This window comes from Melanostigma gelatinosum (genome assembly GCF_949748355.1).
Source record: "Melanostigma gelatinosum genome assembly, chromosome: 8".
Lineage (NCBI taxonomy): Eukaryota > Metazoa > Chordata > Actinopteri > Perciformes > Zoarcidae > Melanostigma > Melanostigma gelatinosum.
The window spans coordinates 22,718,546-22,733,869 of NC_136641.1; the positions used below are offsets into that span (position 1 = coordinate 22,718,546).

The window sequence follows — 15,324 nt, forward strand, 5'->3', positions numbered from 1 at the left end:
ATAGCCTGAACCGAGTGAGCGTGTTCCAACAAGTGCTTGAATCTTTGTGAAGGGGTCCTGGGCATGTCAGTCACCAGCAGTAGGCATATATGTGACTCAGGGTCAGGAAGCCTGACAGGAATTTGAGCATTTTCACTCCTCAAATAAGCGTTGTGACATCTAATTTCAAACCAAACTCTCAGTTTACTGAATGGTCTTTGGCTTTAAAAACTGTTTGTGTTCTGTTTGACAGTTAAAAGACAAACTCTCTCTCTCTCACTCTCTCTCTCTCACTCTCTCCTTGCCGTTTTTTCCTTTCGCAGCGCAAGCGGACGGCGCAAAGGAGGGACCCACTTGCATGGACAAGAATCACGGCTGTGCACACATCTGTAGGGAAACACAGAAGGGTGGCATCGCCTGTGAGTGTCGACCTGGATTCCAGCTCACGCGTAACACGAAGGACTGCAAATGTAAGTCATGTTGACCTGAAGCACAGTTCCCCTCTCCACACACACACACACACACACACACACACACACACACACACACACACACACACACACAGGGAAACGCGCCAGAAGGAGGATTTATAGGCTCCTTATGAAAAGGTAATTGGGGTTGGAGACCTGCCGATGATGGATAATTGTACTCATTCCACAAATGCCTTCCAACAGATTTAAAGTAGCCTACTGACATTTAAGTTACATTACCGAGCAGTGACTAATCTCCTGAATAGTCCTCGTAAAAACAAAAAAACATGTTTATCAAATGAGGAGCGATCATTTACACAACCAGGGCAAGTGTGGAGGTTACTGGAAGGGGACTGCTCTGATGGACAGCGCACACTTCCTGTTGCTGTGCAACGGAGATCATCCTGTCAGAGCTGGGGCCACGGCTGATGGGGGGGATTTGTCTGTGTTTGGATAAGGATTGGAGAAGTGTTATTCTATAGTTTTTTCTCTCCCTCTGACAGCCCAGGAAAAGGGCAAAAGGCGCTGGGATGGTAGGGCGCAGACAGGATGGCGGTGGAAGCCTCTGCTCGGTCGTGCTCTCTTTCACTCTGTCATCACAGGTGTGTTAGAGGTGCCACGGTTAATGCTCCCCTCGCCCGGCACTAGATAAATGTATTTGCACACGCATACTTCAACCAGAAATCTTACGCCTGTACTGCGTTTGTAAGAAATATAAAAAAAATGTGTTCACTTCAAAGTGTTTGCTTGTTCTGCAGAATTTATTGCGTGCATTAAAATGACGGCGGTCTCAGTCGCGCGGAGGCTGACTTACAATGAGGGAGTGAGGCCCTTGCACGAGGCCACGGCATCGAGTTGCAATGCCAAATTCTGAGTGGGAGTCGATTGAAGTCTGGGGAGTAATGAATGAATAAAACCACGACAGTGGTAAATGTTATTAACATAGTTCACCAGTTGAAGTTGTGAATATGCAAAGCAAGAAAGGCCTTTCTTCACATTAAGATACACAGGTTTTTTTTGACCGTAGGTAATTTTTTAACGGAGTCAACATTTATTTCAAATTGGTTCAGTATCGAGGGAGAACGCTTCAGCCGGCAGTCGTTAAACGGGCTGCAATGTCGTCGCTCGGGGCGATTCCGCACTGACAATGTACGTCGATTATAAGTGCTTGTTTTTGCCACTAACGAGCTTCGATTTGTGTCAGAGTTTGTTGTGTTGGAGTGTAGAAAGTGTAGCTTTGTGATAAAATACTTTATATGTCATGGCGGGGTATTTAGGGGATTTTGGCAACACTGATGCAAGATTTCAGAACGAGACTTCTCTGAGCGAGACTTGGTTAGACTCGATAACAAATAGAGTGGATCCAGAGAAAAAGAAAAAGAAAAGCATTTTATTTGACTCTGGGGTACTTTCCTTAATGTTGTCAGACCCTTAATAACAAGAAAGGTGCACTCAGTAGAGTCACTCAGAGAGCAGTGAGCTACGTTACCAGTAACAGACACAGAGGTGCACACACACACACACACGGTCAATATCATAATTCTCCTGGCGAAGATCACAATCTGAGCTTGTCATTGGCAAAAACAAGCACTTTTAGTGACTGTAAATTGACGGTGAGGAGTTGCCTTGAGTGATTTCATTGAAGCCCGTTTCGCGGCTGCAATGCTGTCTGTCACCGAATACTGGAAGAATATCACAAAAGTTCCCCCCCCATTAGTCATTTAGACACAAAAACGTGGAAAAATAGGGTCCGAATAGAAAAATAATCAAAGTTACCCTTTAATCTTTCAGTTTTTAATAAGAATAAGAAAATGTTAATAAATAATTTTGCTCTTGCTTTTCAGAGCGTTTGTCTTTTCCATATTGTTAAAATGTTGTGACTAAGTTGTGACTGTGTTTGCCCAATCATCCTGAGAAACAATGGGAAGCTTTACATGAAGTCTCCTTGAGGCCCTCTGAAGGACTGAATGCAGTCTGAGCTCGCAGCCATCATGTTACAGAGCATATGGCCGGTTGTTGCTTGTCTCTGTTCCTTCATTTCTCGTCACCTCTCTTACTGTCAAAAGTGTGTGTATGTGCCGTTTATGTTAACGACTTGTGCTCTTTGATAGTGACATGTAACTACGGTAACGGGGGTTGCCAGCACATCTGCGAGGAGACGGACCACAGCCCCAAGTGTTTGTGCCACATGAAGTTTGTCCTGCACAGCGATGGAAAGACTTGTGTAGGTGAGTCACCTCATCCCGATACAACTACCGAGGGCAAGAAGTAATGGCTTTTGAACGGGAACATTTTGAGCCACAACTGATTAACTCGGCACCCAATATCCCGACAGCAAATTGAATTCACGTTTGAAATGAGGTTTGTTGTGATAAAATGCAAGTTGAGAGACTGGGCTTGTTACAGTAGCTCTTGATCTGTGACATGCAAGGACAAAAGGCTACCAGCCACTGTGCTTTCCCCTCCGCTGCTGCTGCTCCAGTAACCTCTCAGTCCCCGCATCTGCTTTGGCTTCTCTTCTTCCTCCTCATCCTCCTCTTCTTCGCTGGACACAACAGCTCTCCCTATTCCTCTCTGTTTCTCAGCCATGCAGTCAGACGCACACCTTCTATCAGCCCCTTGGGTCAGTACCTCCACCGCTTCCCGTTGGGAATTAACTCGCACATCTGACCGAACCTTCCACTGGCATTGTTTATCAGTGTTTGCCTTCGGGTTGACTTAAGTTGAGTAAAAATCATTCAGCCTCGCGGGCACATTGAACCGCTTTGAAGGGCGGTTTCCTATCAGATGGGGCCTGTAGAGTCAAAGCACAGTTCTAATACACATGTACGGATCATGCAGAGTTGCACCGACAAGTCATCGACAACCGTGGAACATTAATGAACAATGAAGTTCGTCAGGTCTAAATTTAAGACCGACCATTACTGCAGACATGTCTTTAATTTAACCAGAGTGTCATCAATAGCTTCTGTATACAGTACAAACCCAGTCAGTTCTGTGAGTACCTTGCAGTGTTGGTACCCTGGGTTTGTCATGGAAGCTTCAGTGAGTTGGACAGGACATGTTTTCATTGTCGGGAAGACAAACGCAGTGATAGAATGAGCGGCTCCGCCTGCAGAGCGGACTGGTGAGGCGGTTGCTCGGTTTCCGTGGCTGTTAAGTTTGGGAGCTCGGTTTGGGTAGCGGCTGATTAGCTCAATGCTGCTGGATTCCCTTTTATTACCGCAGCCCTGATGAGAGCCAGACCTATGTCAAGGTCTGGTCAGCCATCCTGTCATTATTGCTGTACCCTGCTAGGCCAGGCGGGGGGGGGGGGGGGGGGGACGCCACGCCACAAAGTTGACCGCAACCAAATTATATGTCTTAGCTTGTCTTATTCCCAAGGCAGAGCAAATGTGCATTTGGTGTGCCAGATTAGGAAGCAGTCGGCCAGTTAAAATCTCTGATTTCCCCTCTCAGAGTCTGGGGTTACAGAGGTGGAGGGAGGGCTGCTCTGCGGTCGACACCGGGGCGCTCCATCTCCCAGACACTCTATCAGTTAATAAAAACCTAAATAAAACAAACAATCTGCCAAATGAACCACTGACGGGGAGAGAGAGAGAGAGAGAGTGTGACACGAGCGTCGGAAGACCTTCAGCAAGGCAGCACCATCGTGCACTGTGTACACTAATAGTTCAAGTTGGTGTGCTAGGTTTGAATGCAATAACCTTGTACCTCTGGCAAAAAGATATGACAGCTACCTCTGCTTTGCAGGAGGACATTTCATTTTGAATTCGTTCAAAGCTTAAAACAAATGGTTTTCTCTTGGAACAAAGAAATCTAATTCTCATCGTGAATTAAGTTTCAAATCGTCTTGAATGTCACAAATACGATAATAAATAGCCTGCTGGGGTTGTTTCATTTTTACGTGCCGTCTTCATGGCACGTAGTGATAATGACCTCCCAGCCACCGCATTCTTAAAAAGTAAATTATGCGTCGAGGGTATCAATAGCAACCACACAAAAAGAAAATACACTCCTGTTTTTGATTTAGATTTAGTAACATTTATGATGAATACTTCATCCGAAAGAAACATGGCCCGATTACAGAACAGCTCTTGCCAGCGGCTTTGTTGTTAGTCTGGTGGGCTCTTTCAGTATGCTGTAGCTTCACCCTTCAATCCATCTTGTGGGATGTTTAATATCATTTATGACACATTTGTATTCATGTTTGGGGTGTTTCTCCTCACCCAGGCTTGGACATGCATTTTGTAATGAAACACCACATGCTGCTCTGTTTGGAAGTGTTGGTTCTTGATCCTTCCTCTCTCACCTTTGTTCATACCTTGCATCCTGTTGGTGGCAGTTTTATGTCAGCTGGGCCTTTGTGGAGGGCACGTTGTTCTCTTTCATTCATACACACAAGCACACGCACTCTCAGAGGTATTTGTTCAACTCGCCTACTCAATCTATGAAGTCCGATTATTTGCCTGAAATCAACAAAATGTAACAAAGTCAGGTTTAGTTGTTTGTGCATCACGTAAGTTCAGGTAGTGTCATAAAAGGAGCGACCATCATGTGGAAGCATTTACGCTGTTAGCGCAGCAAATCATAAACACTCACAAATAGCAGGCAGATGCAGACATGCTCAGGAGTTCAATCATCTGAAGAGTTGGCCACACGATGCCAAACACACACACACACACACACACACGAAGAAAGAGAGCAAGAGATGCATTTTATAATACAAACAGAAAGCTGTACAAACAACCACACACACGGTACATATCCAGCATGCATGCATCACATGCGTGTAAACACATGTAGTCTACACGCATATGCCCGGAACATAAACACACTGTGCTCTCATTTCGGGTGGTCTGTGCGTTCACGCTGGTGTGTTCAGATGTACCTCACAGTGCTCTGTCCTCTTAACTGCTTATAATTGTTGTGTCTGGATGCTGCATGTTGGTCCATCTGTGGCAGTTGACGTGAACTGTTCATGCTTTGTGGTGTTGACCTGTTACTCTCAAGGGCTGAGCATCTGCTTCCTCATCCGGCACCTAAAAAGAGCTCTGAATTGGCCATCCTGACATCCGAAGGGGCAGAAGAACATGCTTTAATTACAGGGATTGATTTATTCTGAAATAATGTTCATAATTGATAACATAATTTAAATAGTGCAGGGATATAGTTGGTAGCTCTTACTGCAGTTCGAGATAAGACCCTCAAAAGGTCTTTTACCTTTTTCCAATTTGTTGATGTGCTTAAAGGCCCAATCCGTCATCCCAGCTGTACGGAGGGAGAGTGTGCGTGGTCTGCATACTGAACGTGTGCCGTGTAGTCTAGCATAAAAGTGTGAAGCTAAATATACAGCCAGTGGACTGTAGAAATGGGATTCACTTGAATTTTTTTTCAAATTAAAAGCCAATCAATTAAAAGTCGTAATATGACATAAATGACGAACACAAATAGCTTTTTAATGACAACACATAAATCGTAAGGCTGGGCCCACTGCCAGTGCTTAGTGATTCGATATGAAAGCCGAACAACATTCATTCTGAAATGATCTGTCCATAAAAGACACCATAAAGCGCAGGCATGATTCTGACTGTCCCCGTCTTTCAGCTTGCAGCACTAACCAGCACTCGCTCTGTCTGTCCGAGGCTCGCAAGGCTCATACTAACTAGCAAAAGCCCCGTCTCACACGCAGACAGCAGAACTGCACTGTGCCTGCACTGTGTGGAATATGTTATTTGCACGATTGCATGTGGCGAGGTAAGACTTTTTTCCTTGAGATGTCACCCTCTTCATTTTAGACGAGGATCTGTCATAAACTATTTGTTGGTCGGAAAAGAATCACTGCTGTTTGCTCAGTTGTCTTTTCTTTATTTCATTTTTTTTCAACAACATAATGTCATTCTCTCATTATCGCCTCCTGTGGATGTAAATGGCCGTTAACTTTTGTTTAATTCAGGAGAGATGATCCCCTCTCACCCATGCTATCCACCTTTTTCCTACCCCTACGATATCGTGCATGAATTTTGTGTGTATCTTCTTTTTTGTTGGAACTTTTAAAGAAATAAATAATGTGGGAACAACCTGTCAAACGGGATAATGTGACAATACCTTTACCTAAGTAAGTTAGCTTAGCTTAAGCTAACGTGGTATGCTGATCAGTTTGAAAAGAAGACAAATCCAAAACACTTGTCTGCTGCTGTTATGATGAATAAGTCTGCTTTTAAAGACACACGTTGAATAAAACGGCCCTGACTTTATTGCTGTGGAGGTACTGATACGCCTCAGAGCTATTCCGACTGTTCATCGATTCCCCGTCTGTAGCAGCATAATAAATACAAAAGCTAAGCAGTATGCTACTTTACATTATCAACACTACTTCTTCAGGGCCTCCCCACATCCCTCTGCAGTACAAGGCAGAGGCATAATCACATTATCCCATTTAAGGTGTGGCAGGTTGAGTTCTCACCTCATGTATTTCCCTAAAATCTCCACAAAAATAAAAGAGGAAAGACACCTGCAGCATAGCGCTAACTCTCGCTGCCGCCTCTTCAATGACGGGAACAAATGGAAGTTGCGCTCATAATTCATCACGGGAAAAAGGTGGATGTACTGTAAATGACATCGGATTAGTTCTTGTCACATGCTCATGATTTACGTAATGCACCGATGCTGCGTGGTTCAAGTGTACAGAGAACTAAAGTGGTGTTTTTACAATGTGTGCGTGTGTGTGGGTGTGCGCGTGCATGCAGGGGAGAGGAGTGTCCAGTCCCAGGCAGCCCCACAGCTGTTCCCCAATGGTAAATATGTGTTCCTCTGACTCCTCTCTCTGGGGGTCTGTGGGTGTGGGGAGTAGAGGAAGCCAAGCTAGCAGGCACTGATCAGGCCCCTCCCCACAGGGGCATCATCCTCCTGACCCTTAACCTCTGACCCCCACTCCCCTACCCTTCCTCTTCCTTCTGTGAATGCCCTCTCAATAACAGCCGCTGCCCGTGTCAAACCGCACCTTTTCAAAACACAGCTGCAAACGGGAGTCTCTGAGCAGCAGTGTGAACGTTCTACAAAGGGACAGATTCACTGTAGCAAACAGAGAGATATGACAAATGCATCTTCCTACATTGGTACAGTTACTCAAGTATTGTACTTCAGCACAGTTTTGAGGTGCTTTAAGTGTTTCCATTTCATGACACTTTATCTACTCCACTACAATTAAGTGTTTTATGTTGTGGCCCTTTGGAGGGGCCCGGCCCCTAGGTTTGGAACCACTAAACCACCCATCAGTCTATAAAATATTTAAAACTAGTAGCTCCACCTCGAGCAACAGTAAACTGCAGCTTGCACGTTGATACATCAGTATAGACAATTATGTCATTTAAGAAAATACATCAAGCAAATATTTTTCTGCAGAATGAGTACTTTTACTTTTTAGAATATTTGGCTTGTAATACTTCTTCTGTACCTTGGTAGGACTTTGAATGCTGGACTATTTATGCACTGGTACATTTACCCTAAGTAGAGGATGAGAATATGTTTACAAGTGCACGTAGCCTCTGCCAGAAGTCCAAATCAATTTAAATGTGATTGGCTATTAAGAGGCAGACCAAAGACTTTAGTGTTATTTGTGTTTTGATACGACTGAAATGAGCGAAATTGAGCACGCACGGTTCTAAACACTCAGCCGTGGTGTTCCTGAACTCCATCATCACGGCATATTAGCTTTTGTGAGGGAGCCAATAATGTGTTCATGATTGCTTCATAGAAGAGATAAAACACGGAATCGCTCTAAACTTGCCTTTTCATACACACGTAATCTTGTCTCCTAAAACAGTCTATTGCAGGGACTGTGTGATATTTCAGTCCAGGTTCTTCTTCTGTTTTGTTTTCAACAGTAATTTGTTTCACAACGATTGCAGAGAAATGAACAATGGAGCGAGTTTTGGGCAAAAGAAAGAAGAGAAATGGTCTCGAAACCTTCTGCATTTTGATAATATCACAAATGAGCTGTGTTTTAACAGCTATGGCAAAGATGCCAAGAGAAATAAACTCCTGCATCTACGACGATGTATCAAACCTCGACACTTCAAAGAGATTTACGATTTAATTATACAATGTAAGAGACTGAGGGAGGAGGCTTGTTCTCAGAGGAGTAGCCTGCTCAAGGTAAGATGCAAAACAAGCGTTTTAAGTTACTCGTTGTTACTACTGTGTACACTGAGTTTCCCTTAATGCCACAATATAACAGTCTGACCTATTTCAACATATTGTGTCCTAGTTTCTGGGTTTTTTTTCCTCTCTCAGAAATAGAAACATGAGGAGCAAGAGACATATTTTGCGTCTTCCTTTATTAGTTTCTTACTGAGACCAGCTCTGTGTTTTGCTTTCACAGTTGCACCCCTAGAGAACACCAACAAACTGCTCTCAGCGGCTTGTTTTCTTATTGTGTGCTTCATGTTTTTGAGGGAGCATTCACCTCAGAACTTCAGACGGCTTTTTGTCTGATAACAACTGCACCTTCTGAGAAACGTCACTCTAACTGCATGTCTGCTGTTTGGTCAAGAAAACAGCGTTTTTCCACCAAAGCCATATATTCCCGGGGATCAACACCCGGAGAACCTCTGCCTTGTGTCTCTTTGCAAATGCTGTCCACTCACCCGTTGACTTATGTTGTGTGCGGCCGTCATAATGACTGATGACAAGTTGTTTGTAAACAGTCCTGTAAGTGCTGCAGCAAGAAATCTTGTGGCTTCCTGTTCAGAGATTATGTACACTGTCTGAACCCGTCTGCATGAAACACACACTGTGGGGGCTCAGCATCAGACCAAACACCCAACACGTCATATTGCCGAATATTTACAGAAGTCTGCCCACTGTTACTGTAATTGCGGGTCCCAACCCGGTGCACTGTAGACGTGGCTGGTGTGAATCCAAAACACACAAACCCACGCACATACCAGAGCGTGCGTCTCTCCCCTGTCTTCACAAAACCATAATGTCAGGAATATTTCTTTGCTCTCTTAACACATGGTCATTACAGTTTGGTGAGAATGGCTGGCTGACTCAGCGTTTCGGAGGCATGTCCCGACACCGTCTTATCGTCTCGTCTGCCAACTGTCTCCGCTCACACTTTGCAATTATGTGAACCCACAGTGCTATCAAGCCTGGCTCGGGACGGAGGTATTGACTGGAAGCAGCAATGCCAGTCACACGGCCATATCTCTGTAATGTTTGCTGACATTGGCCTGCAAAAGCTACTGGTCGTACTCGGGCTACCAGACCAAGTCAGACTGTGAAACTGCTGAATGTGTTGAATCTAGAAAGTTCGTTGATAGTTATGTCTCGTATGAATCATGACGACACTTACCAAATGCGTTCAAACGGCATCGACAGAGGGAAGCGCCGGCCTGGAGTTGAAACCAAATGAAAACGCACACAGAAGGTTTAAGAACAGTGTGACAAATGCAGCTAATGGCCATGTAAGCTCGGACGACCCGCCTCTCACATTGTTTGCGATGTTCACTTCGTCTGTTCCAGGTTGAAGTCATTTTTCATGAAGTGATCATGAACTTCATTTACTGTTAAATACTTCATTTAATATTTACTTACCCTGGTTACAGTACATTAATGCATCGTGTTCCGCCTTCAGCAACGACGTCCACTTAACTGTTTTCAACTGTTGTCTATGAAACAACTATACAACTTAAAATGACATCACTGTAAGCACCTGTTTTGCTTTGATGCATAATTCCAGTCCACGGTTTAGTTTTTTTTAATTTAGAGAAAGAGCTTTTTGCAAAGTTTTATGATGCCTGCTGTAGGCAGTTTTAGATTTAAGTGAAGCGGATTAGGTGTTCCCCAAAGGGATCCTCGTTCCCTATAAAAAAAGTAAACCAGTGCAGCTGCATTCCCTATTTAGTGCCACGTGTGAGAGCTGCCATCTCCCTGCTCGTGAGACGGCTGGCCACTTCTTTTAAAAGCGCTGCCAGCCAGCATCCTACAACCCATTAGAGAGATGAGATGTCCTGTGTGGATGACCAGTTGCCTTACAGCAAGTTAAAGTCATGTTCCAAGTCGCTAAAGGCTTTTTTAAATTTGTTTTTGTTTTTTTTGTTCTGAAGCGTGTGAGGCTTTCTATGAAGCTGCCAGAAACTATTAAGGCACACACCGGCCTCCTTTATGTGAGAAGACACACACACACACACACACACACTTTACACATAGAGAAAATGTGAGACCCTTTATTTGGCTGTGTTTGATCTCATGTTTCCTAATGACTGTCCCCTTTCATTATTCACACGCATCTTCTCAGTTCCTTTACTCTTAATCTCCTCCAGCTGCTGCATCTCTTTTCTCTTTTCCTTCTTCCCTCCTGTTTTCTACTGACCGTCTGCTCTGCTTCTCATTGTTTTGGCTCCTGTTGGACACTAAAAAAAATAATGCCGAGTACAATAGCGTGCCTTCAAATTGTTGCTATAATACCATGATGCATATTTGCTGTTTTGCTGTTCTGATGGGGAGAAATAAGTAGGTCAAGATAGCATCTACGGTGTATTTCTCGATGGGGGGTTTGTCTGACTGCGAGTTGTTTCCCTGCAGAGACCTGCGCAGTGAACAATGGTGGCTGTGATAGCACGTGTCACGATTCAGTGACGGGAGTCCGCTGCAGCTGTCCTGTTGGCTTCACTCTGCAGCCGGACCGCAAGAGCTGCAAAGGTAAAGCATCACCGTGTCTCACCACACCTGTTCAGCTGTCGCCAACCTATTCTCCCGCTTGTCGTGTTGCCACGTCGGAGCTTCTTTGTCCACCTGAAGCTCACAGGAATTATCAATTCACTTACTTTTCCGACCCGCTAGTTGGAGTTTCTCTTTATAAACGACATTATCACTGTTTTGCACCCACAGGTGCTCTGTTCAACGTCTGTATCCTTACTGGTGCCACCAAACTTTCACCTCTTTTTTGCTTTTCAGCTGCATATTTTGAGTTACATTTTGTGATGCCACAAATCCGCAACTCAAGCATCTTGCATGCTGTTGCAAAATTCTTTTGATACAATGTATAATAGAATTGACTCCAAATTTAAGGGTAGAATTAAGAATTATATTAGGAGACTATGAAACTATTGACTGTCAGAGAGTTGAATCAAAGTACATATTATATTAGTTTGGTTTTAGACGCAATAAGAAGAAAACAAACCGAGGCAGCTCTGGCACAAGAAAACAGGGACGTCAGTAGAACAGAGACAAAGATGGAGCAAGGAAGGGATTATTTTATTCCTTTTCAGATGCATTTATTTCAACCAGATGAGGAAGAGTCCCTCAAGAGACGGACGCCTCATTTGTGACGATGGTTCGGAATTAATCGGTGGCGCTGCCAAACTTGCCAAGGCAGAGCACCATGAAAAGCGAGGGTGAACGCATGATGAATTGATTGGGTATTGGCTCCAGAAATGAAGAGCAGAGTAACCGGAGGGAGACGGACAACGATGATTTAGAGGTCTCTGCCCCGAGGCTTTGCTGAGTCACCGTTGCAGCCACAGACAAACTGGTTTTAGCCCTTCATGGGCGCCAGTAAGGAAATCCCTGAAGCTTATTTCCAGTTTCATCCTATGCTCAACATTGTGGAGCATTTAGCAGATCATTTTCTCAGGAGTTGGTGGAGATTAAAAACAGTCCTAAAATAAAGTAAATATTGGCCTTAAGTTCATCAGGTGGACAGAAACACAGCTTCAAATGAATGATGTTGTTGCTTTGTAACTGCTGGATGTGTAGATGGGTCGTTAGTGGTTTGCTAAAAAGAAAAATATGTCCGTGTTGTGTTTACAGCTTGTCTTTTGTGATGTGTGATTTGATGTCTCCACTGTTGGTGATTTCCTGTTCACAGACATCGATGAGTGCCGTCTCAACAATGGGGGGTGTGATCACGTGTGCCGAAACACAGTGGGCAGCTTTGAGTGCAGCTGCAAGAAAGGCTACAAGCTGCTGACCAATGAGAGAACTTGTCAAGGTAGGTCGCCCTTTTTGAACCGCTTTTTACCAACACGGACTTCTGTAGACGCATACTCGAAACCAACCTCAACACTTTCTGTCTTAAACAAAGTGAATTTTGTATCGACAACCAGGAATGGTAAACCAAGAAATGTCCACCAAATAGCACAGAAACATGCTCCCTCCAGCATGCAGAGAAGCCAAACCAGGCCTCTCTGACTTGTTTGTCTGTTATATTTTGGTGGTAGCCATCGCTCAGCAGGAGCTGGGAGGACGAGCTGCAGAACTAATAAAGAGTTTGTTCTGAACACAGGTGTGGGGAATTAGTGCTCCAACTCTTAAACCTCTGGTTCTTGGATGAATCAAGCCGCGACAGAAACATCTGGCGAGAGAAGACAGGCCGGCTAGGACTGTGGTGCCGAGCTCAGCCTCTCTCCGAGTGGAAAAACAGATGACACGCGATTTTTTTTTTTTGATTCTCTTTTCTTTATTGATGTGGTCGATCAATATCCCGCCTGGTACACATCAATGTCATGCCATGGGTCTAGAATTGCTGCACTGCATCACACCACTCATTTCCCAGTACACAAACATCTTATGTGTTCAATGAAAAGAAGACACTGTGTCACTGGGCTTTGCGGCCACTTTCTTGTCACTTCAAATCTATTTTTGGCGGGACGCCTTGCTCTCAGTATTCAGAGCAGAACAATGCAAAGTTTATTTTGCCATGATAGCGCAGATGACTGAGAAAATGTGGTGTGTGTGTGTGTGTGTGCATGAAGGAATGTAAATCAGTTTGTTTTCCGTGGCACCATGCCTTAACCCACTCCGTCATGTGCTGTTTGGGTGCACACGGGCAACTCGGGAACAGTGTTTGTCCTTGTTTGCTGCTGTGTGTTTTGTCTGGAGTGAAGGGTTGTGATAAAGCTCACCTCTTGTTGAGTGAGGTGTTGCCAGGCTCACACACACTCCACACTACTGTCTGCCTCTTGTCCTCTCCACTCATTCCTTTCATTTTTCTCACCCCTGGAAGGAGAGACCGGCAAAATAAAAACAGAGTGCCTCTCAACAGGACTTCATCTTATTGATTTCTCCCCTGATTCTGGGGGGTTTGCCCAACAGGTATTAGACTATGTGATTAAAGGGGCACTCCGTGGATTTAGTATTGCACGTCCATAAAGTCGGGGGATTCACAGGAGACGGATTGGAAAAAAGAAAAGTCTAAATCAGAGCAGCAGGGGCCGAGCTATCCTGACATTTAGTCCTTATTGTGGAAAGCTTTACAAACAAGGACGATGATGGTATGAAAGGATCTTGACATGTGAGTTGGAAAACGAAAATCGACTCACTCACTTTTAATACTTTCTACAATAATTTACAGTTGTATTGTAAATCCCTGAAAAGTATGAATAAAACATCCACAAAGACAAGCAGAGATGTGTAAAACTGTACAAATTGATACAGCCCGGCTGTACTAACCTTTAATTCAACCGTCTTTTCGTGTCTTTTATAAGACCATCCCTCCCAGTTTATAACGCAGGATTTAAAAAACAAAAATGGAAGCTCAATTCAAGACGACCCTTTTCTCATCGTTGACAAAACTCCTCCAGAGCCACAATCTCCCTTTCATACACATAAAATAACCCCATCATGCATCTATTATGAGCATAAACTGGCAGATTAAGGAAACGAAGGGTGGCCTGCAGCAGATGGTACGGTCCTGCAGTTTTGCTTAATCCGGTCTCGGTGGTGTGTCGTGGCTTTCTGCGACACTTAAATAGATGTTTGCTGTCTCCGCGAGGTGTTGAGATGTGTAAACTGAACTCTGGGTTTATCTTGGTTTAAACAGTCATGGTGTTTCCCTGCTGTCAGTCGACCATGGCCCGTGAATCAGGATGGGGCATGTCTGCTGAGCCTCTGTCAGCATTCCTCCTCCCTCGACAATCTCCTGCTCGCTCCTAATCCCCATGAGGGCGCTCGGGGAGATGCTCATCGGATGCCATGTTTTCTCCACAAGGAACATTTTGATCGAGCTCTTATCTGTTCCGCATAAACAACAGTGACCTTCTCTTAGTTCCAGTCAACCTCATTTGCCTCCTCAGAATGTAGTATTGAGCAGGTGGAAGGGTGGAGGTTAAAGTGAGGCGCTGAGTCCTGACACACAGATTGGTGCTCTGCAGGGCAAAGAGAAGAAATAATTCATGTTATTTCTGTTCACATCTCTCTATGTTGCCCTGCACGTACATGCACATCACCTCGTGATGCAGTCTCGCCAACCCGCTGCATACTTCGCTGTAGCTGCCGGATAAATAAGGGTTGTACTGTCGGAGTCCCAGATGTCTTCACACCATCTCCTCTGTGGCGCAGCACAACACAAGACCATATAATGATAAGTTGCAGATCGACTGCTGGCGTCACTTACTGCAACATTTGTTTGAGGGTAAACTTGAGTCACCGCGCCCAGAGGGTTTTTTTTTTGACTCTTCACTTAAAAAGTGTGCTGCGCAAAGTTTACGCTCAATGTGCCAAAAACGATGACTTTTGCAATGCCTCATACAGCGCGTGCAAACCCATGCTGCTCTCATCTACCACTGCTGTCATGAGTCTCCGGGGGCAACCAGAGGGGACTGACGAGAAACGTTATTCAGCTGTTGACTCTCACATATAGAACCAGTGCATCAGGTTCTGAAAGATCATTTCGATGTTCAACCTAAACATTTTTTTTTTTCTGCAAAAGTGGTTTTTAATGAGTCATCAATTATTAATAACTTTTTCAACCTGCGGATCTCCTTACAAAGCTGCTCTCACAGCATGCTTGGCATATACTATTAACCTCGATGACTGTCTTCACTGGTCTGCACCGACTTTAGCTGTATACATGAAGGAATATGCCCGG

At 44.5% G+C, this 15,324-nt stretch overlaps 1 protein-coding gene across 2 annotated transcripts in view; it reads left to right on the plus strand.

Annotated features, from left to right (window-relative positions):
* Positions 1-15,324, plus strand: part of scube3 (signal peptide, CUB domain, EGF-like 3) — a 65,061-nt gene that overhangs the window by 38,775 nt on the left and 10,962 nt on the right. Inside the window, exons 5-9 of one of the 2 annotated variants that reach the window (XM_079273990.1) lie at positions 303-449; positions 2,561-2,677; positions 7,199-7,246; positions 11,040-11,156; positions 12,325-12,447. In XM_079273990.1, the coding sequence (XP_079130116.1) occupies positions 303-449; positions 2,561-2,677; positions 7,199-7,246; positions 11,040-11,156; positions 12,325-12,447 (552 nt within the window). The remainder of the gene's footprint in view (positions 1-302; positions 450-2,560; positions 2,678-7,198; positions 7,247-11,039; positions 11,157-12,324; positions 12,448-15,324) is intronic. The other variant, XM_079273991.1, reaches the window with a different exon arrangement.